The sequence below is a fragment of the Syzygium oleosum genome, unplaced genomic scaffold (genome assembly GCF_021117445.2).
Source record: "Syzygium oleosum isolate NSW1041296 unplaced genomic scaffold, Sole_v2.1 Sole_v2.35, whole genome shotgun sequence".
Taxonomy (NCBI): Eukaryota; Viridiplantae; Streptophyta; class Magnoliopsida; order Myrtales; family Myrtaceae; genus Syzygium; species Syzygium oleosum.
Genome location: NW_026607519.1, coordinates 100,473 through 125,146, shown reverse-complemented (window position 1 = coordinate 125,146; position 24,674 = coordinate 100,473). Strand labels below are relative to the sequence as shown.

Sequence of the window (24,674 nt, the reverse complement as noted above, 5' to 3'; positions counted from 1 at the left end):
AAAGCAAGGAAGAAGACGATACGAAGAAAGGGAAAAGAAGAACCTAGTTGCGAATTGGTTTAAACTTGGGAGAGCCCAAGCTAGATTTAGGCTTAGTAATCCATTAGCCAACCTCCAGTGGTGAAGCCAGGGAAGGTCACGACAATGTGGTATATGGATTTGCATTTTGTCAATTTTATGTTTTGTGTTTTTGGGTTCGGCGCATCCTATTTGGGGGCGTCTGGGTTTGCTCTGAGATAGCTTTTGCTTAGATTTGTGCTGAGCTAGTTGCTTTTTCTCTTTGATTGATTGAGTGGGGGGGGGGGGGGGGGGGGTGTGTTCTTTCTTTGTATTGATCAAGAAGGACAAGGCTTTTTCCAAGAAGCAGTGAATAGTGAGAAGAGAAAATGGCTGGAGGTGGAGGAGCAACAAAATCAAATGAGCAGCGCCACACTCACCAGAAGATCAGGTGTCCAACAGAGGAAGCAAGTTAACAATTGGGATAGGTGGAATGTTGAAAGTTCAGCACTTGGTTTCAGTTGCAAGATCTTCTGCTATGCACCAACACAACACATCTGGTTATCTGCAATCCAATCGAATTGCTTATGTTGAGTTCTTTGTGAAACCGGAGGTTGATGGTGATGATACATAAGCTTCTGTGACTGTATCAAAACCAGAGGAAGAACACCAATGGTTCATACGCCTTTCCAAAGCAAATTTAGTTCAGGTTACATCAGTATCAAAAGTAGAGGAAGAATAACAATGGTTTTCAGCAACATGATTGACTTTACTCTGTTATTTGAGGTTCCCAAAAAAAAAAAACTCAAAACTTGACCCGGCCCGACCCAAGGACTTGGGTTATATGCAGTCTTCCGTTTCGGTTCGGTATCATGTAAACCCGAACAGAACTGAACTGTTGACATCCCTAGCATCAATCCATGTTGTTCACATTACAGTCCCTTTGTCACGCCTGCATTGTTCTTTCACCTTCAATTTCATCCTTTCTTTGTGTTTGCTCGTTTGGGATCGTCAATTGGAGCTTTTCGGCACCAATTAAGGATTTTGATGATCCCGTGCATTTTAGTCAAATATTATGATTCTCATACAATAATACCCTTTCATCAGGCGCAGATATGGCACATGAAAATCACCTGCTCGCTGTCCGGTATGAAATTTGGCTGCGGTGAGTTGAGGGGTCGATTGTGACACAGGTTACTGCTTCGGGGTGTTAATTGAGACCAAATCCATGTTATGTTGCTATTTGCAAATTTGGCACTTCTTCAGGGTGTCTTTTGGAATTTTCCTCAAAGAAGTTTAACTTCCAATAAGGTTTGATTTCGACTCGCTACTTTGTGGCAGCATGAGATCATGAGACCATCATCAGTCAGATTCGCATATGTAGGAAGCTGATGATACTGATCGACTTCCGGCAAAGCAATGGTAAAGAACGAAACTACGGATACAGATGGAGAAAGAATAAGGATTTGAGCATCTAGAGATGAATGTGGCAAATGGACTTATGATATGCACTTATAAAGCACAACTCCAACTCCAGTGAACCGCACTTCCGACACCGTCCCAGAACACGATATAAACACAATGAGAACTCATTTGAAAGAAAGACGAATACCGACACGACTAACTTATAATGGACACATAATTATGTTGAAATACTTTGGTAATGACCCTAATATGATGACATGACCCCATTTGTTATCCTACTAACGCTTCATTCGGCAAATCTCAATCCGACCGTTGACACCTGACAACATACACAAACGGATGGCAAACATTAGGCGGACTTCAACTTTTTTGTGTTCTTGTTTCTTTGCACTTCTGTTTTCAACATAAGGAGTTTTATGAGCTATATATCATACATGTAAGGCAGTAACATGTCCACAAGTATCCAAGCCAAAGATATTAACATCATACCACTGCAATGTTTTCCATTTCAGTAACCCTGTCCACAGCTGAAATATCGAATAGCCTAATTGTACATTTAGCTGGTTTCTTTGAACCCTTCTCTCGTTTTAGTCCAATGGCTCGGATTCAATTCTCTCTACACAGGTCCCTGTGAGTGCGTCTAAGTGTAAAAGTACACGCTTCATCCAAAACGACACTGTAGATATGCCAATATGATGAGGAGCCCTTGAATGACTTCACAAATAAAAGGCTGCCGGATTGAAGCAGTGTCTGTTAATGTACACCAGACTCCATCGATTGGCCCGCTTTTAACTCTCTGTGGCAGTGACCGTCTTAGATTGTACGAGGTTGCGCCACGATGAAAACGTTAGGCCCCGAGAAACAAGGTACAGTATGAATGCGACGTAGGCAGCCGTGAAACCAGACACGACGGTGCCGAACATAATGCCGGTTACTTCATTGGAGAAGAAATCCAGTAAAAGATAGCCGTTGATCACAATCACCAGAGCAGCCACGAGCCAAGAGACGATCTAGAAACAAGAAAGGACGATAGTTTCAGGGTTGTTACCATGAGTACGATGAATGCCGATTCAAACAGTTCATTAAGAGATGTTTACTAATGTTTATCGAGCCAGAGCATGAGAAAACCAAATGCTTTCTTACAAGCTACAAGCGCTTTTCTGATTTACTAGTGAAATCTCATCATGCCTAACTAGCTACGGTACTCCACAGTTCCTTCATACAACATCAGAAGCTTGTGAAAGCAGATGGCATTACAATAATTCTCCACAAAGAATGCGGAGAACTGACAATTGTTAAGATGATGAGACTTCATGAAAAGTTTGCAACCAAATCCACTCGATCACCAAAGAGTTATGATTTAAGTATTTCACAGACGAAATCAAGGTATCTAGAATGAGTTGCACCAGTGTCCCTGTAGGTTAAACCCTACTTTACTGCACATACAGGCATATAAATGTACGTGTATACAGCATAAGAATGGAAGTAACTAGAAAGAATCGCACGCTAAAGCATAAAAAATTATCCGCCGCCAGTAATGCAGAAGAAGACAGAATAGCGTTGGTAAAACTGAACTCACAATCACAATCTGCCATTGTAATCACAACAAAATAAGAGGGAGGCCTTTTAGAGGCAAGCAGTTCACACATCAAAAACTTAATTTCTTTGATCCACTATCGATGGGTCTACTATCCACGTAGGCAATCATTTTCTTGTCCTTCTTACAACTAACATTCACGCCTTTATGTTCTTTCTGAGGTATACACTCGCATAGTTGGCCTTCATTTAGCTGCTACTTGGAAGGCAATAAAAGAAAGCGAATAAAGAATAGTGCATCAATCAACGTCGAAACGATCAGGGTACACAGCAGAAAAATGAAATTGCAGCATACCTTAAGAACAGGGCCGATCTTAAAAGAGCCCATGATCTGCTCCCTGGAGACCAGATAGAGAAGAGGGATAAGTGCGAAAGGGATCTGTATTGATTGGAGCACATTAAGCCACTCGTTCAGAACATCTAGCGTCTCCTCAGTATCGAAAACAAGAGCCACTATCATAGTCGGCACGATCGCACAGCTCCGCGTGATCAACGCCCTCAACCATTTCTTCAAACGCAGGTTAAGAAAACCCCCCATTATAAATTGCCCGGCATAAGTGCCTGTGATGGTGCTGCTCTGCCCCGCAGCTAACAACCCTATTCCCCATATGTACAGTATAGGAAAAAGGCCTCCCCCGTATTTCTCTTGGAGATACTGCCCGGCATTTACAAGACCAATGCTGTTGGCAGCCGGAGTGCCGTAGAAACCCTTCGCAAAAACAGTCGTGACAAAGAGATTGATGATGAAGGAGATCACGAGGGCGGCAGTGGATTCTATTGAGTAATACCTCAGGGCTTCGTGGACCCTGCCCTTTTGGTTATGGTCAATCTCCCTCGATTGCACGAGGGCCGAGTGCAAGAACACATTGTGAGGCATAATAATGCAACCCACGACTCCCACGGCTTGCTTTATTGTTCTGGAGCTAAGTTTCGGGATCAACATGCCTGCAAAGAGAATTCGGTTTACCATCTGTCCCCAAGGTTACTATTGTGGATCTCAGTTAAGCACAATCTGAGAAGAACAATTATAAGAAACTATTTATAATTACCCAAAAGCAGCTCGGTTCCACTTGGCTTTGCATCAGCAAACATCCAGGCAAATGCCATTGCCATCGTTGCAATAAGGAAGGCAAAAAATGCTTCAAGTTTCCTCACTCCATAGTTCTCAAGTAACAGAAAGATAAAGCTGCAGCAACAGTAATGGAGATTTCAGATTCAGGAAGCATTCTACGAATAGATAGCATAAATCACCCCTATCAGAAGCTTGTCACTTTTCTAGATGGGCTGCATTTGCTTTCAGACAGCAACTTAGGAAACTTCAACTCAATCTACTATTGTCATTACTCAGCGACTCTATTTACTCTGTGAATTGGCCTGACCGAGCAAAATAGTAAATTCAAAATCTGACAACTCCTAAAGGGCCCGAGAAAATACTCAATATAAATCCTTTCAAAAACTTTGGCATGTCATTAGAAAAACTGCAATTAACCCAACAAAGACAATCCTCGAAACATGAAAAGGAAAAGTAAAAATCAACCCACGGATAACTATCCTCTCCTGCAGAGAAAAGGCAAAGAAAATCCAAAAGGCCTCCGGCACACAACTCAGATTAAAGCCAACAACGAGCCTCAAACCCCACGACAAAGAGAAAGCTGGACGAAACAAAAACAGAACAAAATTTTTATCAAGAAAACACCACAAAGAGCGAAATTCCGCACCGACACCAAGACCCCTGCAAATTCATAAGGCAAAGGCAAAAGCTAACATAAATTAATTAAAAAAATTTCCATCTTGCCAAAAAATTCAAGAAAAAAACAACTATGAAGTCACCACAAAGAAACAAAAAGCAAGGATCGAAATCAAGATTCCACTTCAATCGAATCGAGAAGCTCACCAATCAGCGGCAGTGATGACGACGCCGGACCAGAGGGGCAAGACCCCATTGCTGAGAATCTTGATGGCGATGGCGCTGCCGATGACCTCCTGTATGTCCGCGCCGATGAGGGCCAGCTCGGCCATCACCCACAGCACCATCCTCGCCCACGGCGGGTACTCCTCCCGGCACAGCTCGGCCAGGTGCCGCCCCGTCGCGACGCCGAGCCGGGCGGAGAGGAGCTGGACAAGGAGCCCCATGGCGGTGGCCCACATGAGGAGCCACAGCAGGGAGTAGCCGGCGATGGCGCCGGCCTGGAGGTCGCCCTCCAGGTTCCCGGGGTCGAGGAAGGCGATGCTCATCAGGAACCCCGGGCCGGTGAAGAGCCACAGCTTCCGCCACGAGAACGGCGGCGCGCCGCCGGAGGAGGACGGGCGGCCCGAGGAGGCGGAGGGGTCGTCGCCGTCGCCGTCGCCGCCGCCGCCGGAGACGATCTGGACCTTCTCGGCGGCGTCGTAGGCGGCCTCCTCTTCTGTGTCGGAGGAGGAGTGCAGGAGGGGCTGCCGGCGCTCGTCTTGAGGTCCCATGGCGACGGAGAGGGAGGGAGGTTGGCGTTGAGGAAGTTAAGGTTTGCTTCTCCGTTTCTCTCTCTCTCTCTCTTTCTTGGCTTTATCGTTACGAGAAAGGGAAGCTGAGAAAACTGCCACTCTCCTCCTCCTCCCCCCTCACTCACTAGCTATTTCGTTTACGTTGTTTCTTTTTTTTTTGGGATTAAACTAATACGGCTGTGACAAATTTACTCTTCATTAGTGCTCGTTAAATTAGATTAATACCATGAGAAATCATAAACTGATATTGACAAACGAAGGGTAAAACTCCAAATTGGTGCACCCGTCAACTGTCCCGTGCCATCCAACTCAACAATTTGACGGTAAAATTTAACGGAAACCAACGGAGGTGAGTTTGTCACAAGTGTGCCAGTTTGGGATTTTTGGTGATCAAAAAATTGGTTTGAAGTAAATTCGTCACGGATGTACTAATTTGGGGTTTCTTTGTGGTATTAACCTTTTTATTTTAAAGGGATAAGTATACCGGAAGTTCTAAAATTTATCACGAAAGTGCAATCGAGTCCTGAAACTTTCGAAAAGTGCAATCAAGTCCCGAAACTTGTGGGGAAAGTGCAATCGAGTCTTAAAAATTTCAAAAAGTGTAATCAATTGAAGGACTTGATTGGACAAATTTGGTAAGTTTTAGGACTTAATTGCACTTATGACTTAATTGCGCTTTTTGAAAATTTTATGATTCAATTTCATTTTCGCGACAAATTTTAGACACTTTCAATGCACTTATTCCTTCTTTTATGGATGGATGTACTATAAGGTTACATTTTTGTATTTCGTATGCAAACACATGTCCCTAAATTTTTTAAAAATAATTCAATCATGTCCTCGACCTCTCTTATTTTGTGCAATTAAATCCTCAAAGTACACAGTAATGGTTGTTAATGTTTGTCTACTCATCCACCGCTATACAATGTTGTTTCATATCCTATTACAGATATTGATGCACATGTATCGAAAACATATAACAAGACAAGGACGAATACGTTGAACCAGTATGATGTGAGATTGCTTCAGAGGGACGTCGCCTAGTGATCATAACTAGAGTAATGTGGGATTAGGTCCGCCAAGTACTTGTAAATTTTTCTTTTGGCTAAGGTGACTTTATGTCAATGACATCGGCATACAGTTACAGCCCATGTTGAAAAACTGGCCTAGCTTTGTGAAATTTCGCGAGCCTTCTCGAGAAGTAAGGGGTTTTATTTTGATGGAGATGTCTGTAAAGTGTTTCCGTAAGTATCTTTTCTTCTTCATTCAAAGTACAAGAATGCATAATACAAGAAAAAAAGAACTATCTAAAAAGCCACAGCTTTATCGTCCGGCGGCCAATTCAGTTTTAAATTTTTCAATTTGATCAGTTCGGTCCTACATCTTCGGAGAATTACCAATTATAGCCCTTCCGGCCAATCTTGACGAAAAAAATCGCTAGCATGATGATACGATAAAATAGTCCCGAGAGGTAGAACAAGCCGTAATTTGGCAGGAAAAAATTGTAAAATTCTTACTAAAAATAAAACATGCCGAGTAAAAAAATGACCGTGCTGAAAATCAGATCAGAAATTCAGAAGTGACTGTTGAGCTGTCCACATCGGCACCGCAAAAAAAAGCTTGAAACCAAGCCCCCAATAATTGCTTCACAGTTTCAAAACTCACAAGGTTCCCCCCCCCCCCCCCCCAAAAAAAGAAAAAAAAAGGAAAGTCAAAAACCCATCTGCATTTCCGAAATTAACCCCACTTTGCTGCCCTTTTTCGGGGTTTGATTAGTCATTATCCATCACATGACATCACGGCGCGTCTTAGTCAGTGGGGCCCCACGGGCCACGATGGCTCTTACTTTCTTGACTTTTTTTTTCTTTTTTTGGGGGTCGAATATTTTCTTGGATTGAGTATGAACTGCGCAGCGACGTCGAATCGACCCGCTTCCCGCAGAACCGAAGCCGTATAAAGTCGTAGAAAAATATCCGGCACGGCTAAAAGGAGGTGGGGGTGCGAGCTGGCAAAAACGACGTGGCGGGCGGTGCCGTTTTTCCTCATTTTTCGACGAATTTGACCGCGACGGACGGTGAGTTGCGGGGCTAATTCCAAAAAACATGCACAGGCTTTAGATAGAATGATAATTTTGAACTAAATATTTTTTTTTATTTTGGCCCGAACTTTTTTGTCTCACAAAAAATTACCAACTTTCATCCTTATCCCAAATTTGGCCCCCCGTTGGCTTTATGTCATAAGTCTCCCTTGTTTGAAAAAAAAAGGTCATAGTCGTGAGCTCGGCAGATCTCGTTCATGGTGTCTGTCGATGGGCGGTGGTCTATAGCTTTAAATTACAGTCTGACCAAAGCGATTCGATAAGGAGATCTTTTTGACTTGTCGGTGAAGTGAAAGAGATCAACAGTTTTACCGTTATTTTTTAAGCTGTGGCTTAGAGAATAAGACAATGAATAGTGCTTTAAATCCAGTCAGCAAGCCATGTGAATTTATTGCTGAGGTGAAATAGTCAAGTCGAATAATCAATTGGTTCTAAATCAAGGGGATTGGATTTGGGATTTAAGTGAAAATTAGTGATTTTTTATGAGACAAAAAAAAAATTAGGGCAAGAATTGTTACTCGTCCTAAAGTTGGTATTTTTTTACGAGATAAAAAAAAAAGTTGGGATCGAAATTGTCGCTCGATCTAAAATTGATGCTTTTTTTTTTTTTAATTAGGCCTAAGTTGCGTGGGGTCCTTTGGATGACCGTGACCCGAAGGAAGAGGGGCGCGAGCGAGGACGAGTAGGAGCGGGACACGTGCGCGCGTGCGCCTCGACCGTGCCTGGCCCGTGGTTGCACGGGCTCCTCCGTGCCTCTAGTGACGACAGATGTTTTTCCCCCGTTTTGAAAATTCCGCGGGAGGGGTACCCCATTTTTGCGGTTTCCCACGTGCACTCGCTGGAGCGTAAGTCACACGCGCCTGCCCTCTTCGATTTTGCCACACTCTCCCATGTGGGGCCGCGCGCATTGAAGTGAATGGTTCCGAAACCCATTAATTTAGGACCAAACAATATCAAATTTTAAAGATAAGGGCATCATAGAGCGAGCACGTCTTTAAAAGGCTCCATCTCTGTTTTCGTCCGGACCTAAATATCACCTGCTTGTAAAACTTTCGCGGGGTATCCCATCTCCTTAGGAAAGTCAAAGATATAGAGAAATTAGGAGTGCGAGGCGTGTGTACACCAGCACATTAAAATAAGGAACACATCCGTGGAGTATGTCCCATAGAATGAGGACAGGCTATGGAAGCTTTCGTAGGAGCTAAGTTCCATTTTCTTGGTGAAGTTATCTTTTAATCGAACACCGGTATGTAACTATAGGATTGATAATTAACAATTCGTGGTGCCCCTTAATATAAGAAGCGTATTCATGTCAATTATAGGACTCTCCTGCGTGTAGTCATGGCTCACATATCATAAAACAATAAGGTGAACATATTTCAATTAATGAAATTATATAACAATGTAGAGGTTTTGGCTAGTGTATTTTTAATCTTAAAAAGGAAAAACAAAAAATATTGAGGAAAAACAGAAAATATGTTCCCAGGCTCAACCTCTGTGAACCTGGACCCAGTCTCGATAGACTTAGGTTCGAGTATCAGGGATCCGAGCATGGTCACAGAGGCCTCGGGCTTGGCCTCTGTGGACCCGAGCTGAGCGGGATGCCAAGGACCTAGGCATAGGCATCAGGTTCTCGCCCCCCTAACTTATGTGCATTAGGGATCAATTGCCGTGCCTGGGTCCTTGTCGCTTGGGTCAAGGTTCATCAAGGCCGAACCCGAGACCTCGGTGCTCACACCCAGTTCCCCAGTTGTTCGTGCATAAGTCGCTAATGCCCGAATAATATATGTCTCGATTTTCCTTACCAAGCAATGGAAATTATTTTCCTATTCATTTTCAGATTTCAGTCAAACACCGATGAATACTGTTACTCTCAGTGGAAATAACTTTTCGAAAAATATTTTCCAAAAAAATGTCATATTTTTCGACGAAATAAACGTAATCTACATCCGAAAAAGAAAAATCCTTGAATATCTAATACAAACTCAACCTGTCCAAATAGCAGGTTGGTGAACTCAAATTCCAAAGTGGGCAGTGGATGGTGCATCTTTCTCCCCAACTCCTGCAAAGATTCCTTAACAATTATAAGAAAAGACAAGTTGTGATCCAAAGTTCCGTGAACATTCAACTTTATTGCCCTAAAAACAAATGTTATCCGAGCAGAAGCAATGGCGCTTTGCAGTCTAGACATAGTTGGCTTCTGATCTAAAATGATTTTGTTGATGGGTCAAAAGCAAACAGCTCTGATTGCTACTTTCTATGGTCATCATGTGAGCTCTTGTTATTTCTTTTTTCCTTTCCCTATTCAATTTTTGGCACATTGGCACATTGGCACATTGTTGTTCGAATCCCACGTAGTCACGAGCAGACATCTTGTGCTTTAGTGCTTTTGTCGATGTGTGGCAACTTCGCAGTTGGTGTGGACGGAATCTTTCTTACTGGTTTCTGTCTTCCTCTTGTAGTGAGTGAGAAAAAAAGCGAAAAATTATCCAAAAAGTTCTAAACCTATTACATTATTGTCAATTCGGTCGTAAATCTTTCAATTTTGCCAATTAAATCATGAATCTTTTCACCTTTTCACCTTTTACCAATTGAGTTCAAATTTCTGATGCGGACACCCGCTGTCCTACATGGCGTGACCGACGCTGACGTGGATAAAATTTAATAATATTTTAATCTTTTGGAGCCATGGCGAGGCCCGACCTCACTCAGCCATGGCAAGTCTGAGCCTCAAGCCCGAGGCTAGCGGGCCGACCTCGCCGACCCTCGCCTCTAGCCGGTCATCGGCCACCGCCAAACGCCCTAAATATAAAGGGTCCCAAAGCACACAAAGCACTGTATTTTTACATTCTCCTTTTAACTTCATTTAAGTGCCTCGAGCTTCTTGAACAAGCTTTGGTTTGCATTCCCTCCTTGACCGCATCTGGTGCTCCCTGTCGCTCTCCATTGTCCACCACCATTCGATTTTGCGGCCTGAACACATCATGACCCATTTGAAAGAATCATTAAAGAAAAGGGGAAACAAAAAAGGCCAAAAAGGAAAAAAGAAGAAAAAATCCAAGGCACAAGTCGTTCAATTTGAAACGTCTCTCGTGTTGCGTTCCTTGAAATGAAGAGAAGGCATCCCCACTTCGTCGTGGGGTCACATTGATGAGAGAACAGATGACCAAACAGATCTTGTTCTGTAGCACTTCAATGCGCGTGCGGGTCTCCTTTCTGTTTCGCTTTCCTTCCCCTTCAAGCACCAGTTCATCTGATAGGTATGCACCAGATATTTCTTGGGAGATTGAGTGTGATTCAAGAGTGACATCGTTTCAAAGTCCTCAACTCGCCTTTCATGCGATGGTTGGCTCCACATACTTATTCTCTACTCCTAATTATTGGTCATGAATATTCCTCTAAAACTTTAAAGTAAAAGTACTGGTTTAGATTTACAAATATTATGACACATTATATATATATATAGTGTAAGAATTTCGTAATGTGGGCTTCATTAATTGAAATTAACTGAATTAGTTTGGTCTAATAAAGGTAAGATATATAGGTTCTTAATAAATCTAATATGGGCACTTGCCATGGCCGAAGACGGCCCGCCTGTAATGAGTGGCCGCTGGTCGAAGACTCTACAAATAATAAGCCAAGTCCCTCCCCTAACCCGATTTACGCACAATCGACTCACATACTGATTTTGAGAGAACTTTCTTCTCGTGAGTGGCAATCTCATTAGGCCAGTGTTCTAACGAAGGGGATAGGGGAGAAGTACTTGAGTTCGTGTTCGGAAACCGTCGCAAATTCCGCGTCAAGTTCGATGGATTCCAAATCCGGTACGCGAATCGACAATTTCTCCATTATCGTGTTTCGGTTTCTGATTATGGTGGTCTTGGGCGTGCCATTTTCGTGGCCAACATATAGGACGAGAGCCATGGCCCAGTCTTGCAACAAGTCAAAAATGACCTCGCTGAGGCACAAGTTAGAATACTTTCTTGGCGTATATTAGTGTATTTTTGAAAGGTGCCAGTAAAAGATCAAAAGTAGAAGTCTTCCGAATAGACCACTTATTTGGATTATGAGTCATCCTCTGATCTGAATTATTAATGAATTCTTAATTAAATAGTTTGAGTAAATTTAGAGTTTAAAAATCAGACTGCATCAAAGATATTTGACTTATATAATTCAGCACTTATATCGTTCCACACTTAACATTCAGTACTTAAAAGTTTTCAGTTTCGACATGTATGCAGCTCATAAGAGGCGTTCAGTGATCAAAAGTTCGACTAGAAAACGCATGCCACCCCCTAAAAATTCGCGAGGACTTTGTGTAGCTTCCCCTCTTCAGCACCAAAAATTTGAAGAGAATGCATTCTTATTAACCCCAGAAAAGTCACATGCAATGTACATATCTATGGACAGCCGAAAGAAGTGAAGAGTGTGTCTCAATTGAGCTGAGGCTTACACTTCGTTTAGTCATATTTTCCTGTCACCTTCTGACTTGTGGGCTGCTTTACAACGTTTGCTTGGGGCCTTAGGGACCATCTGTACGCTTGAAGTTCCCACAATCAGTTTGACCTCTCACGGTGACAGACAACTCTCATGTGACCATGAACATGAAGTGGTGAGCGCAATCATCAATTTTAATCCTAATAACTCGAGCCAAGGACCAAAAATTTCCACTGAAATCATCGCTATAAAACCCAAGAAAATCTTTAAACCGTAACAAAACGGTGTGTTTATCTCATGAGGTGAACCACTTCCTCACTTTCCTGACGGGTCTCCTGCAAACAGGGCATGCCCTGGTTTCTCCATCAAAGATCCTGCAGAAACCCAAAGTAGTCATGAGAAACAGAAGTAGCAACCACACCAGCAAAGTGGAATTGACTCGGTCCTTAGAACCTAATGTTAGACATGAGATTTTTTCCAAAATTTCAAATTAAAATGTTGATTTTCTCACCTGACACGCAAGAATTTTGTGGGGACAGATTAATCATAAGGAAAGGTGACTTTCACTCGCTTTTTTGATCATATATTGTCCAATCCGGTTGGAAGTTTTGTACTTGGACAAGCATTAAAACGCAGAGCTGGAGTGATATGCACTTTTCAAGTTCTAAATTGCAGATAGTGATGCTAAATCAATGTCCTTTTTTTTTGTTTTATGTCATTTTTCTAAATGACGAGGAAATCCATGTCGCCTAATCGTAAGAAACCCAATAATCTCGTGAACTAAGCAGCGATCTTGTGGGGATTGGGGAATCGAATCTGTTCTGTGCGCCTAATCTTTGCACATATGTCCATTCATACTTTTGCCGGGTAAGTACATGTTCATTCTTTAACCATTAAGCGAATCCATAAACGTGAGAAAGAAAGTTAAAGAAAAAGAAATCATCCATGATAAATCAATGTTTTATTACCTCTGAGCACAGTCATAGCAGGTAGCACAATGGCCACAAGGGACGAAGTAGCAATTCCTTTCCTCGTCGTAGCAAATCACACAAATCTTCCCATCATACAACTCCTCCGAGGAGCTGCTGCCACAGCTGCCGGTTTCTATGTCCTCCTCACATGTCCCGTACGTCGACTGTGGTGGCTTGAATAATTGTATCGGGGTTGTCTCTGTCACTACTGGCTCTCGTTCTGCTGGACTTTCATCCTCCGAGTTGTCCAGGTATCTCAAGATCGCGAAAACGATGAACACGAGCAACGCTGTGAGATTTCGAGACGTTGAGTTACCGCACAAAAATTATGAAAAGAAAGAAGGAAGAATTTGAGTAAGGGGTAATATGAACTCTCCAGTTACACTCTTTTGATGTTTCTCTCTTTCCTTTAACGAGATTCGAATCAAACACATCTAGAGAGTAACAATTTTGTGAGAAAACTCACCCAATACTGCGATGTAAGCGACCAACCGAGCCAAGAACGTAAATGCAAAGCACAATTCAGCCAGCTTATCATCCTGACACCGGCAAGGAACAAATCAGAAATCAAAATGTCGCGCCCGCTAAACTAGACATAATTGACATAAGCACTGTAAAGAATTGTTGAATATCGGCTGTCAGAACTCCCGAACGAGCAGAGAGAGAGAGAGAGAGAGAGAGAGAGAGAGAGAGACAGACAGACAGAGAGAGGCAATTGCTCCTCCTTGGGCTTTATATTTGAAGGCTTTTTGAAGGTAAACTGAACTCTAAGTTTAGATTAGCTCGATCCACCTACCGTGGAACACATTCTATCTTTCCTCTAGCCTTCGCGGCTGTCCGTTCTCTATTTTCCTCGAAGTTCAACTCCGGACCTGAAAAACGAACTTCCAAAATGGAAGCAAACATCATATCATTATATAATGGTGCTACACAGAATTCTGTGTATTGAACAGAGAAGTTAGTAAAGTGAAATGTAGCAAATCTCCTGATCAATTAGCATTTTACATCAACGTGGGTGCAAGAGCATGAGTCGAACAATATAGTTTCCTTCGTCTAGAGCCCTAGTTCGTGCCATCTTTTTTGTGTTTGGTAGTTTTCAAAGCAGATCCAGAAATGAAACACAGAGAGCTAAAGCAGAAAAGCTACCTGCATTGCTTCAGAGCGCCTCACATATAGCCATCAAGCTCGCTCAATCTTTCTCGGAGAGCCCACTCACAATGACAATGTGCACCATCTCAAGCGTGTCTCATTCGAAGATTGCTGATTCAGAAAATTCGCGATTGCAGACCCGGCGTTGCTTCTGATAAGTTAGAATTGGTTCAAGAAACGGAGAAAAGTAACCGAAAGCTTGCTTCTTGCGTGCCCAAATGAGCCCAAGATTTGACCAATGTCCGTGACTCTGGGAATGAACAGAGTGCGAGAGAACAATTGGAAACGAAAAGCGTGCCTTTGAGAATGATAATAAGAAGTCGAAGAAGAAGAGGAAGTTGAAGAAAAGCTTTCTGATTGGCGAGTGCGCGATTCTGGAAGACCCAGAAGAAGGAAAGGAAAAGGGTTGACTTCTTTCATGGAGAATGGAAAGGTAGTTGATGGCTTCTTTACTTGAGTTCTGGTGCTCAACTACCAGACAGCCTTTGAGGGTTTGGCGGGTAACCGAATCGAAGGTTGTCCCTAAGTTTCTGGTTCTTGAATGGTAGGTTTAGTACAAGCATGGGGACCAAAGTTATTGAGGTTATATTATAATATCCATGCGGGACAATATATTATAATTGCATGCATCCGAACCATTTCATCTGGTAAGATTTATCGGACTTACAATTGCGACGTGCTTAATTTAACAGTTCGAAAGAATTCAAGTAGTGCGTAAATCGATCCGTGTAATAATATTTCGAACGTCGTATAATGAAATGGGTATGCGCATCCTCGTGCCCCGTGCAATAATTGGGATGTTACAGCTATTTTTTAGTCACCCTACACATGTTTGGCGTCACCAAAATAAAGTTCTTCAACTGTTCTTGCAAATGCTGGTCCTCTGTCATGTGGGCCATAAAAGAGATGCTGCTGCATATGGTGGGTTCATTCCCACAAGTTCCCAGCTCTTTTAGTTAAGAAACAAAATCAGATTTGCTAGCTAGTCGTTTAGACATGTTCTCCACAAAATTGATTGTGTCGGCATCACAAGTATTTGTCTTCGCCTGCCCAAACCGACCACTTGGGTATTCTTAGCTTAGGCTGACGCCAAGACAAGACCGACCAGTTCGTGTAAATTCCCGGCCCGCGATCGTGCTGGAGCGAAATGGGTCATCATATCGGTGCAGAATCATGATTAGCCACAGCAAAATGTGCATGTGCAGGATAAAGCACTGGAGTTTCTGATCCGGACCTAGATTCGATCGATCGAGATGGTCCTAACCATCGATTTTATGGATCCCACGAGATCGACGCTTATCATGCACTTGGTCCTGTGATTTTGGGTCTATCAGGGGAAAACACGAGCTCTCACATTTGTCAAGAGATATCGGTGAATGTTATTGTCTCTGGCTCCATTTCAGACTGCTTTTTATCCAAAGTAACTAGTCAATATAATATCTCTTGCGACCTAATCTTTACAGCCAGAATGATAAGTGATGATGATTGATAGTGTCAAAGTGCGAGTTAGGTGTACTTAAAATAACAGATGATGCTTACTTTCCTATTCACATTCAAACCAGGACTTCTGTTCTCTACTCTTTGCCTTGCAAAGGCGTGCGATTCCATGTTCTGCGGTAATAGTTTTTTCCTTGTCTCTGTGGATGAAATGTTTAGATAGTGGTTTCCAAGGAAAGTTGTCAATTTCGTTGTCAACCGACCACGAAAGCCATCAAATGAGATGAATTTGATAATTTTCTCGTGCAGACAGATTCAAATTGGAGCTCCTAATAGGTTAATTTCTTATGGAAGATCGAAAATTTCTCTTTGATCCTGGAATTCGTCCGTGTTCCGTTACGAGGTATTGTCCACTTTGACCGCGGGCCTCACAGTTTTGTCCTGAAAAGGGTTATTGATGGGAATGGGGATGAGACCCAACTTATAAGCCACAACCATCCTTGATTCTCAATCATTGTGGGAAAAGTTTATAAACACACCAATATAAGTTCGAAATGAACTTACATAAGAGTTGATAAATTAAACATAGCTGCTAACTAAGTAGGGAAAACTTGTTTTGCCGCTAGAAAGTTTTTTGATTTGCCAGTTGGTCAATTTATATGTACTAGCTAATTTCAGAAGAGAAAAATTGGTAAGTCATTCGAATTTTAGGTGGTCATTTTCCATGATAGCCCAGAAATTCGTACAATTCATAATCAAGGAAAACAAAAGTTGGTTAGTTATTAAAAAAGCGAGAAAATTTCAATGCATAGTCCTAAAACATATATACTTCAGGCACTTGTATCCTGAAGTTAATATTAGGCTTTAACTTTAGTTAACTCATATAAATTCATTACTAAGACAGTGTCATGCTTAAACTCACCTCAATCATCAAAATTAAACTAATTGCCTCTAGTTCCAAATTTCCAGAATTTCGTAACTGCTCCAATGAAGTTATTCAGTTCACATTTTTTTTTTCACTCTTAACTTCCAATCTTTTCTGAATCAAGCCAAACTAATTAAAATAAATACCTTAGGCCACTCATTTTCTATATAAGACATAAGAATATTTTATTTACCTATAGAAATGTCACAAGTTTTATAAAATTATCAAAACGACCCACTTTTAAATTAATTATGCGATAAAGTCCAAATTTTGGGTAGTTAGATTAATTGCCTAGATTAATCAATTAATTAAAAAAATAATTTAGTTACTTGTCATCACAAGGTTCCTGATTCTATAATCATGCCCTAGGTTCCAGTTTTAGCAAATTAGCCCCCTAGCTGTGCGAAATTACAAATTTGCCCCTAAAGTTTCTAAACTTGTTATTTTTAAGCAGTTTGATTTACTTTAATTATCTAACTTAATAACCTGCTAATTAATACTTAAAACCATAAAATAACACTATTGCAATAGCCATCTCATTTGAGCAAATTTTACAAAATTACACCAAGACATGTCAAAGTTACTAAAATGCTACTTTTGGGCCTAATTTTATCATTTTCACATTTTCCCATGCAAGTTGCAACAAAACCTTTTTGCTAACACATAAATACATTTTTAGGCATCTGGGAAACTTTTCAAATTAAGCCACGAGATCACACTAGTTCAATATAACGAGATGTACATCATGCCATTTTTAAAGGCCAAATAAACTTAATCTCCAAACTCGAACAAACATTAAACAACCAAGTTTAAGAATGCCAAGTAGATAAATACTTAAAACCATAAAATAACACTATTGCAATAGCCATCTCATTTGAGCAAATTTTACAAAATTACACCAAGACATGTCAAAGTTACTAAAATGCTACTTTTGGGCCTAATTTTATCATTTTCACATTTTCCCATGCAAGTTGCAACAAAACCTTTTTGCTAACACATAAATACATTTTTAGGCATCTGGGAAACTTTTCAAATTAAGCCACGAGATCACACTAGTTCAATATAACGAGATGTACATCATGCCATTTTTAAAGGCCAAATAAACTTAATCTCCAAACTCGAACAAACATTAAACAACCAAGTTTAAGAATGCCAAGTAGATAAATGAGATAAGTGCAGTAAAAGTCCTAAATCTTGTCATGAAAGTGCAATTAAAACCTAAAACTTTCAAAAAATGCAATCAAGTCCTAAAACTTGTAGAATTGATAGAATCAAGTCTTTCCGTTATCACTATCAATTTGTCTACCATAAAATGTTGATATGGCCTTTTAAAATTAATTTCTCTTTCCTACTTGCATTTTTTTCATTATTTTCTTCTTCAAGTCTTATTTAAATTAGATTAAAAAACTAAAAAACGATAAAATTTAATTTTAAGAAAAAAACATTGAACAAAAGAAAAAAGAATGGCAGGGCCCTGCCGATGGTGGCGTTGCCGCCTATCGCTGGAGGGATCAACAGTAAGGGTGGCTAGTCTTGGCTAGCCCTAGGCGAGGCCTCCTAGGCCCAGGCAAGAGCCAGCTGGCTTGCCCCGATATGGGCGACGCCGACCCTCATTAGGCCTGGCCGAGTCCTAGCAGGGCCTCACTTGGGGTGGCGAGGCTCGCCTAGATTTGGGTGATGCTGGCCCTCGCCCGGGGCTGGTGAGGGCTGCCGGTCCTTGCCTGCGGTTGTCGATGCCTCACCTAGGTTGTCAAGGGCCGGCCACCCTCGTCGGCCACTTCGATGTTGGGGTGCGGCAACAACGCCCTAGGCGAGGCCCTACCATTCTTTTTTTTTTTTTCTAGTTTTGTTTTTTTAAAATAAAATTTTAGCCTTTTTTAGTTTTTTAATCTAAAAATAATTTAAATTAATTAAAAAAATGTCACATCAGTATTTTCTGTTAGACAAATGGACAATGTTAATGGAAAGACTCGATTGCACCAATTTGACGAGTTTTAGGACATGATTGCACTTTTTAAAAGTTTTATAATTCAATTACAATTTCGAGATAAGTTTCAAGACTTCTAGTTTACTTGTCACTAGAAAAATCTAACTTAATTTCTAGAGTTTTCACTTATCTTGAATGGAAGGCTTGAACTAATTCATAATCATACCTTTTACATCCACGATCAATGATTGTTTCACTAATGCGTATACCACTAGTGGTCGAAGATGCAATTACTTATAGGAAAATACCCAAGTTCCATAGCCAATTATGCCACTTGATCCAATAAATCTCACTCTTGCATGTAGTGGTGCTTTGATGGAGATAAGGTCTACTGTTCTTTGAGAAACAAAGAAGTAATTTTTCCTTTTCTTAAGATTAATGTGCAAGTAGGAGATTGTTATCTCTTATATCCAACCACCTCCTATGTAAACTCATGATGGCTTGTTTCAAGGAGAGGAGTGCTTATCCAAATTTACCCGTTCCCTCCAAAAGGAACCTCAAAGAACATGGATCAGGCTTTGAATCGACTCATCGTAGGCGGACTGGACCTGATATTCAACAGTTATTTTAATAGACCATAACACCATGAACTTCAGTGAAATGTTCTCCATATTTAAAAGAAAAAAGAAAACCATAAACACAAGTTTCTCCCTCTCACTCACCTCCTCTGCATATATCAGACATAGTTGTCTTGCCAGTCCCGCCCTTGCGCCTTCCCGCTGCCATCACACTGCCACCTTTCGCACGGGCGCGCACACACAAAGTGAAATAAATACACGCGCAGCTTGAAAGATCTCAATCCTAGCAATAAATTGATAATTCAAAGACGATAGCATGTTTGATCGTTTAATAGGAACACAGATATTGAGGTTTATGAAGACAAGAAATCCGAATTGACACACTTTTACATGGACAAAGAGAAGTTACATAGACAATCCATGGACCTTAATGCATGGAAGTAAGCTAGAGCAATAGAACTTGATTTTTCTTAGCTTGGCACCGTCAAATCAATGGCGTCTCTCTGGGGTCCAACTCGGTGCCCTCGGGCTAAAATGCGCTGAAACCACCCTAGAATCAAGAAGCTCAACAATCGGCCCAAGACTCACGCACCTTGGAACCTTATATTGATTAATGGATGCACCCCTAGAGATGGCATAGTCCATAAGTTCCTCGAACGAGCCATTCTTGACTACCCGAATCTCCAGCGGTCCGATCGAGTTGTCTGTGACCCGGCACTGTCGATACACTGAGTTGAGTGACTCTTCCATTGCGAGGCAACATTGATCAAGTACTTCATGGCTTGGCCCATTTTCTTTATCTTTCCCCAGCAATTCCCAATAAATCACGTAGTGCCCTGGTATCGTCGCGGTATCCGCATAGCTTGTGTACTCGACCACACTCGTGTTGGACTCACGCAGCAACCTCAATGCCCTCTCGACAGCACCCTGCAGCTCTGCCTCGTCGGTCTTGTCGGAGTCGATGCTGAGCAGCACGTTCCTCCTCCTTACAAAGCGGAACTGCGGGGCTGAGTTGTGGAACCCAGTGACCCTGAGGATATCCCCTACCCTGTAACGGCAAAGTCCCGAATAGGTCGTGACAATGAGCTCGTACTCTTTCCCGACTTCCACATTAGCTAAGTCGACCATCCTTGGCGGCAAGTCTAGGGACGGGTATGCCGGGACCTGCGGGTCATGGGGTGTGAACTCGAAGTAGCCCATGTTGGGCATGATCGTATAAGAGACCTCAGATGGCTTGCAAATTGGGTTCAGGTTGAGCCCAAAGTAGCACTCAGAAGAAGCATACATTGTGCACGCTAGAGGCAAACCTCGACTATAATAGTCCAACGTGGGAATGTATTGAGCCATAGCGCCAGTCACAATCACATCTAAGTACTTGGTATTTGGCCAAATCCTGGTGATGATTCCCTCCCAAGCTTCTCCCTCGCACTGCGTCCGGATAAACTCAGCGAGCCCTTGGTCCGGTCTCAGGCTCTCCTCCATGCACCGGCGGATCGAAGGGTCAGCGATTCTAGGGTTTAGGGTCCCAGTCTCAATGTCGTGAGCCAACAGCTTCCAATTGACCTGGAGGAATCGGATGGCCCGGATCAGGCCAGAGGCAAACACGGCGCCGACACGGAGGACCTTGTGGTGCATGATCAGGCCACACAGCATTTGGGCGTACATGCTCTGAAAGGTGTCCGGACAGAGGATCGCCTCGTTCGGGCTCGTGTAGACATTGAAGGGGTCGTACGGCCTTGTCTTAAAGTGGTCGCTTTTGTAGTAGCCCGTGAGCACGGGGCGCGCCAAGAGTCCTCCTGGGGTTTTCGTCTCTGCTTTCACGAAGAGGAAGTAGAGTGCCTTTCCTTTGTCCAAGTCTGGGACATAACTGTTCCAAGAGGGAATAGAAGTTTAGATTAAATTTTTGTCAAAGAATTGTTCTCGATATTAAGGTTAATCAACACAATAGGTTCGATGCCATTAGATCCTTGAAACACGAGGATTTTGCGATTAAAGGATCGGTTTATTTTTTTTAAATCACAGGAAGAGACTAGCTCGTATATGCGAATTAGTATGGGGATTCTGGGGTATGTATGTATATATGTATATATATATATATATATATATATATATATATATAATGGAATATTTCTAACTATTGAATGGTAAAATATGAGCTCATCATAGTCATTATTTGAGAGACCATCTGTCCTACTTGCATAAATATATCAACCTACAAAGAACCTGTTATATGTCAATATACCCTTTTGGACAACACGTCCATATGAATGTCTAATTAATTATCAACATGGTCATGTTGCATACGACTTGAGAGAGAGAGAGAGAGAGAGAGAGAGAGAGAGAGAGAGAGAGAGAGAGAGAGAGAGAGAGAGAGAGAGAGAGAGAGAGAGAGAGAGAGAGAGAGAGAGAGAGAGAGAGAGACTAACAGGTTCATTACGGGCATGAGGAGGCTGTAGAGTAGCTGGCGACGATTCCACTCTTCTTCAATGGTAGGCATGAGCTTTCTTTCTCCGGCTGAAGTTCCAGAACTGAAAAGTTTCATGTATGAATCACGCGTTATTTCCAGGATTAATCCTCATACACCAACAATTCTTGTTCTTTAAGATTTGTCATTAGAAATGTTGGGAAACCCACATGCTCTGAATTGAATCCTAGTAATAATAAGAATTGGTACAGTACTCCATTTATCTAAACTAATTGTGGTTGTAGGATCAAGTCGAATAAGATTAGCGGTTAAGCAGAATTATTAGTTAATATTTCTAGTCAAAAGCATTTATAAATAATAATGAATTGTAAATTTGGGATTCTTGAACTTGACTGGAAGCACGAAAAACTTAATGTGTGTATATGAACTGTCATAGCCTTCAGTAGCACGCACTGCAATCTTTTCCAGCAAGAATATGGCATGAGCAAAAAAAATGCTCACTATTAATGATGGAATTAATACAAATTCAATGAAAAACCCAAAATCAAGATCAAGTTTCCTGTCCTGCTTATGTATTGACACTTTGATTCTGCACGGGATGCTGCATGGTTTGCCGAAACCAGTAACGGGGATTAGCAATATAGCGAGCTGATCATTTTGAGATACTAGACACAAATTCACGTGTAAAACTTAGATTGCACCATCGGCAAGATTTTCCTTTTGATGAGCCAACTGCATACATTTAGACGAAAGATCTTAGTCTAACGCACGTAGTTATTTTGTTGGAATAACATGTCTCATGTCCTGGATTTCGCATTGCATAGCCAAGCATTAATCTTCCAACGAATTTAATCAACCGACGGAACCTAAATTTTGACAGAATAACCAATTAGTAATTCTGAACGTCATCAACAAATATTTATCTTGCCTGGTGAGGAACTCAGAGATGGGGCGAGAGGACAAGATTTTGGAGCGGTCGCCATTGGCGATACGTTGAATCTCTGGCTTCAAATCCTCGTACGTGACAACGGGCACTTTGGCCTTGAACGTGTCTCTATCGGTTTTGCCACCGAGTTGGAATCGCTGGAGATACTCAGTGTCCGAGTTCCCACTCAGTATCTCGCCCAGAACCCTCTCTTGAACCGAGTCGCAGTTTCGGGTCATCTCCTCGATGAACTCGAGAGCCTCCACGTCCTTCTCGTGTGCAGGACGACGGCGGCCCAGTGGAGATGAAACGACCGGTTCGACGGACATGGTTTGAATGTTGTATAGTTTCTGAACTCAGAGATTCAGAGATGGTGAAAAGCTCAAAGTTATGCAGCTCGATAGTGAAGAGACCATGCCACGAGCATGCACTCTATATATACAGCGAAGGCACAGAAGTGCCACGTCACGTGCGTCACGCGTTTTGGTGTACACGTGGAGGCAGGCTTTTGGAAGCAACGATGGCTTCGGGGAGGAAGCTGACTGAGCCTTCGGGAGTCTTGTTACGACAGTGGTTCCCCTTGCCCTTCTCTTTGCATGTTTTTTATTAGAAGTTGGAGGGAGAAGAGGAGACAGGTGGGGTCCATGGCAAGAACGAGTGGCTGGAAAGAGTGAGACATGTGGGGCCTACCTGTCTGCCACGTCAGCTAAACGTCAGCCGTCGTCGTGGTGGTGGTGGTGGTGGTGGTGGTGGTTATGTGCTCTTGGCTGCCGGCTGAAATGAGTGAAGTTGAAACGGATATTAGCAATCTGGAAATGAAAGTTTCATCTACTGATGGTATTGTTGGCTCAAGAATAGGAGATAGAGCAATGCCATGTTGCTATTTCTATCATTAATGGGAGCAATTTTATGAAGATTGTTACTTGATTGAGGCGGGTCACAAGTTCAAATTCCAGAGTCGTGGCCTTCTGACTGGCGACATGTCTAGCTAATTGTAGACATTGGTGCGGTAGGAGTCTTTAGCTATGTATAGGTGAAAATGACATAAACGTCCCGTTTAGAGTTTGAGCAGCTTGCCTGTTTTTCATTTTTTGCTCTTGTAGAACAACAACTTGCTACAACAATTCATGACGTGGTGAGCTATAACATCTCTTTCAATACCTAAGGTACATTCCTATGTTTGGTTCTACCCAAGTTAGGATAAAGTTCGATATAAGAGGGATATAACCAAGATAAAATTATCCCATGAGGAAGATGGGATAAAGGTAGATATGATTTTTAATATCTATAATATAAAAGTTATTCTTCTTGAATAAAAAACTTATTAAATTAATTAAATTTAAAAAATATTTGAATATAAAAAATATTTGAGTTCCAATATAAAAAATTAAAAAAACCAAAAAAAAAGCAGAAACTTTGTTTTTATTTATTCCTATTTTATTTTTAATATATGAATTTATTTCTATCTTATAATAAAAATTCAATATATATATAAATATATATTTAGTATTTATATTAACTACATATTTAGGTGTTTTAGGTATAATAGTATATTTTATTGCTTAATAAATTTTACTAGAGAATGAATGAAGGGGTAAAAAGAAATAAAAAAGAAAAGAAACAAAAAAAGAGAGGAAAAATAATAAAAATAAGCTAATAAATATGAAGTACACAAGGGTGTCACGAGAGATTCTTACCATCTCTGTTTGTGCAATTTTTAGATTCATTTGCACTGATATGCCGTTCATATAAAATAATGGACACGATAAGATGTGAAAATATCCGGCTTTATTACTGTAATTCACCAAAAAGTGGATTGAATATAGCAAAATCCCTGGATTTTATATCCTATCTTGACTAATAATCTAGACGACTAAACGCAGCCTTAGATATATACAATGGGTCGGGATTTTCTAAGTTCAATGTGATAGCATCTCCTTTACATCCATTAGGGTGGAATGAAACTTGCTCAAAAAAGTAATTCTTCTCCTTAAACTTTTGTAGTTTTCATGTGGGCCAATGTATTCTTGGAACACATGATAACCTTAGAATATGTTTGGTGGCTAGGATAAAAGTTGGAACACATGATAACTTTTGTCACTTTTCCTATATTTGATTGTATACTCTATAATATATATTTTCTGTATATATACACTTAGTTTCTATATTTATTACATATTTTAGGTATATTAGTATAGTTTATTCTTTGATAAATTTTTTAAGGAATGATGCAAGCGAATAAAAAAGAAGTAAAACAGGAGAGGAAAATAATTAAAAAATAAGTAAATAAAAATGAAGTGAAA

At 41.3% G+C, this 24,674-nt stretch overlaps 3 protein-coding genes across 6 annotated transcripts; all 3 read right to left on the bottom strand.

Annotated features, from left to right (window-relative positions):
• Positions 1-1,778: 1,778 nt before the first annotated feature.
• On the bottom strand, positions 1,779-5,547 carry LOC130135619 (metal transporter Nramp3.2-like). Its single transcript, XM_056305219.1, has 4 exons — positions 4,913-5,547; positions 4,068-4,204; positions 3,314-3,963; positions 1,779-2,432 (listed from the first exon to the last, which is right to left on the bottom strand). The coding sequence occupies exons 1-4, from the start codon at positions 5,476-5,478 to the stop codon at positions 2,211-2,213; spliced, it is 1,575 nt and encodes a 524-aa protein (XP_056161194.1). The 5' UTR covers positions 5,479-5,547; the 3' UTR covers positions 1,779-2,210.
• A 6,663-nt stretch (positions 5,548-12,210) lies between these two features.
• LOC130135611 (E3 ubiquitin-protein ligase APD2-like) lies at positions 12,211-14,565 on the bottom strand. Of its 4 annotated transcripts, none has more exons than XM_056305196.1 (5): positions 14,152-14,565; positions 13,802-13,877; positions 13,472-13,544; positions 13,003-13,294; positions 12,211-12,408 (listed from the first exon to the last, which is right to left on the bottom strand). In XM_056305196.1, exons 2-5 carry the CDS (start codon positions 13,811-13,813, stop codon positions 12,330-12,332), a joined length of 456 nt encoding a protein of 151 aa, XP_056161171.1. In that variant the 5' UTR covers positions 13,814-13,877; positions 14,152-14,565; the 3' UTR covers positions 12,211-12,329. The 4 variants fall into 4 exon arrangements, with proteins under 4 accessions (XP_056161171.1, XP_056161172.1, XP_056161170.1 ...); XM_056305197.1 differs by having other exon boundaries at positions 14,237-14,565; XM_056305195.1 differs by having other exon boundaries at positions 13,802-13,889; positions 14,152-14,564.
• A 4,945-nt stretch (positions 14,566-19,510) lies between these two features.
• LOC130135623 (probable indole-3-acetic acid-amido synthetase GH3.1) lies at positions 19,511-22,729 on the bottom strand. The gene is made up of 3 exons (XM_056305225.1): positions 22,375-22,729; positions 21,448-21,549; positions 19,511-20,888 (listed from the first exon to the last, which is right to left on the bottom strand). Exons 1-3 carry the CDS (start codon positions 22,698-22,700, stop codon positions 19,511-19,513), a joined length of 1,806 nt encoding a protein of 601 aa, XP_056161200.1. The 5' UTR covers positions 22,701-22,729.
• Positions 22,730-24,674: the final 1,945 nt, after the last annotated feature.

Excerpts from the sequence above, each read along its gene's own strand:
- LOC130135619 (XM_056305219.1), bottom strand. The coding sequence starts at position 5,478 with ATGGGACCTCAAGACGAGCGCCGGCAGCCCCTCCTGCACTCCTCCTCC. Across the intron at positions 4,205-4,912 it reads GTCATCACTGCCGCTGATTG|CTTTATCTTTCTGTTACTTG; the intron begins GTGAGCTTCTCG and ends CTGTTGCTGCAG. Across the intron at positions 2,433-3,313 it reads AGATCGGCCCTGTTCTTAAG|ATCGTCTCTTGGCTCGTGGC; the intron begins GTATGCTGCAAT and ends TCTTGTTTCTAG.
- LOC130135611 (XM_056305196.1), bottom strand. Across the intron at positions 13,295-13,471 it reads CGCTTACATCGCAGTATTGG|CGTTGCTCGTGTTCATCGTT; the intron begins GTGAGTTTTCTC and ends GAAATCTCACAG. Across the intron at positions 12,409-13,002 it reads TGCTATGACTGTGCTCAGAG|GATCTTTGATGGAGAAACCA; the intron begins GTAATAAAACAT and ends GGGTTTCTGCAG.
- LOC130135623 (XM_056305225.1), bottom strand. The coding sequence starts at position 22,700 with ATGTCCGTCGAACCGGTCGTTTCATCTCCACTGGGCCGCCGTCGTCCT. Across the intron at positions 21,550-22,374 it reads ATCTCTGAGTTCCTCACCAG|TTCTGGAACTTCAGCCGGAG; the intron begins GCAAGATAAATA and ends GAAACTTTTCAG. Across the intron at positions 20,889-21,447 it reads CTCATGCCCGTAATGAACCT|TTATGTCCCAGACTTGGACA; the intron begins GTTAGTCTCTCT and ends CTCTTGGAACAG.